Raw genomic sequence first — 1,479 nt, forward strand, 5'->3', positions numbered from 1 at the left:
TATAGGATTAGCACAGGATTCTAATCTTTGGTAGAAGCCAAATAAGTTTATTAAAACTGCTTGTAAAGTAAAAGGAAGCAGGTTACAAAAATGGTCCTAAGGAGTCCTCTATTGAGTAAGGACTTATGACTTTGGTATATGGACATGTAGTATATTTAAGCTGCCCCCTCAAAGATCTCTGTTCACATCTTGGTTCTTGGCTTAGTCAAAAAGAGGTCAGTTGACTGATAGTAAACATCTGGACTAGTGTTACCATATTCTTATTCCTTTTAAAGGAGACACATTACATGAACTCTAAAAATTACTTTCCCCATGTTCGAAGGGTTGCTAATTGCAAAAAACATATATGTATGGATATATACTTTCCTCCCCAACATGTAACAGCCATAAACATAATTTCTGTACCATGTAAGCAGCTCTTACCTTAATGGTTCATTCTTTTGGTGTATTAGCTGTTCATTTTGCTGCTTCAATTTAGAAATTTCCTTTTTTAGTCTTACATTTTCACTTTTCAAAATAAGAGCTTTTGTGCTTTGTACAATGCCACTGCCACCCCCACATGTGAGGGGTTTATTGGAAGGTTTAGAATCATTAACTTCTAGTACAACTGTGGGAGGCAAATAAAGGAAACATTACTAAATGCAATAAGTCATTCTAAAACCCAACACATCTCAACCACCATCTCCCCGGAAATCATCCTTGAATTCCTTCTTCTTTCTGACTTCCAATGCCTGTCCATCATGAATTCTAAATATCTCTAGAATTCTTCCCGCTGTTCTCCATCCACCAATTTTGCTACCATAATCCTGCTGAAGCCTTTCCCCATGACTGCACAGCAGCAACCCTCTCTAATTAGAGTTGTCCTCCGCTGATCTATCTCTTGCATCAGAGGAATCACCTGAAGGGATTCTTCCAACACAGAATGTGTGTGTGGGGCCCACCCCAGCCACTCAGTGCACTGTAAATACTCAACACATACTTGTTAACTAAACAAACCTTAGAATTATGTTAAAGCATATATTATCCTATAATCTACACTGTATGTATAAAAAAAGTGGTATGAGGAATTGTTTTGTAAATTTTAGGTAAAACTGCATAAAAATGTGAGTAGCTTAGAAGAGTCCACTAAATAATTAGAAATAATCACTGCTAATTATAAAGGGGTTAAAGTGTGAAGATACTCAATGTCCATTTTGTTTTGAATTATTTTGATTTCAGGCACAAGGTATACCTACAAATCACTTACTATTCAAGAACCATTATCCAGACCCTAATGTAACAACAAAGAGTCCTCGTTCTATTTTTACCCATTGAAGTTTCCCATGTAGGAGCTGCAATAGGCAGTAGGGACATTCAACTAAATTATGTTCTAGACAACATCTTTAACACTATCTCTAATTTCTTTTTTAAGTAAACAGACAATACACACAAATACCATCTTACATTTGCTTAACATTTAGAATATTCATTGTGCTTTCA

General features: G+C 35.8%; 1 protein-coding gene across 1 annotated transcript in view; it reads right to left on the reverse strand.

Moving 5' to 3' along the window:
- CENPE (centromere protein E) overlaps positions 1-1,479 on the reverse strand; it is a 233,892-nt gene that overhangs the window by 176,446 nt on the left and 55,967 nt on the right. Inside the window, exons 40-41 of the mRNA XM_023763881.1 lie at positions 680-828; positions 424-607 (exon numbers count right to left, since the gene is read on the reverse strand). Coding sequence (XP_023619649.1) covers positions 424-607; positions 680-828 — 333 coding nt within the window. The remainder of the gene's footprint in view (positions 1-423; positions 608-679; positions 829-1,479) is intronic.

The sequence above is a fragment of the Myotis lucifugus genome, unplaced genomic scaffold, assembly GCF_000147115.1.
Source record: "Myotis lucifugus unplaced genomic scaffold, Myoluc2.0 scaffold_306, whole genome shotgun sequence".
Taxonomy (NCBI): Eukaryota; Metazoa; Chordata; class Mammalia; order Chiroptera; family Vespertilionidae; genus Myotis; species Myotis lucifugus.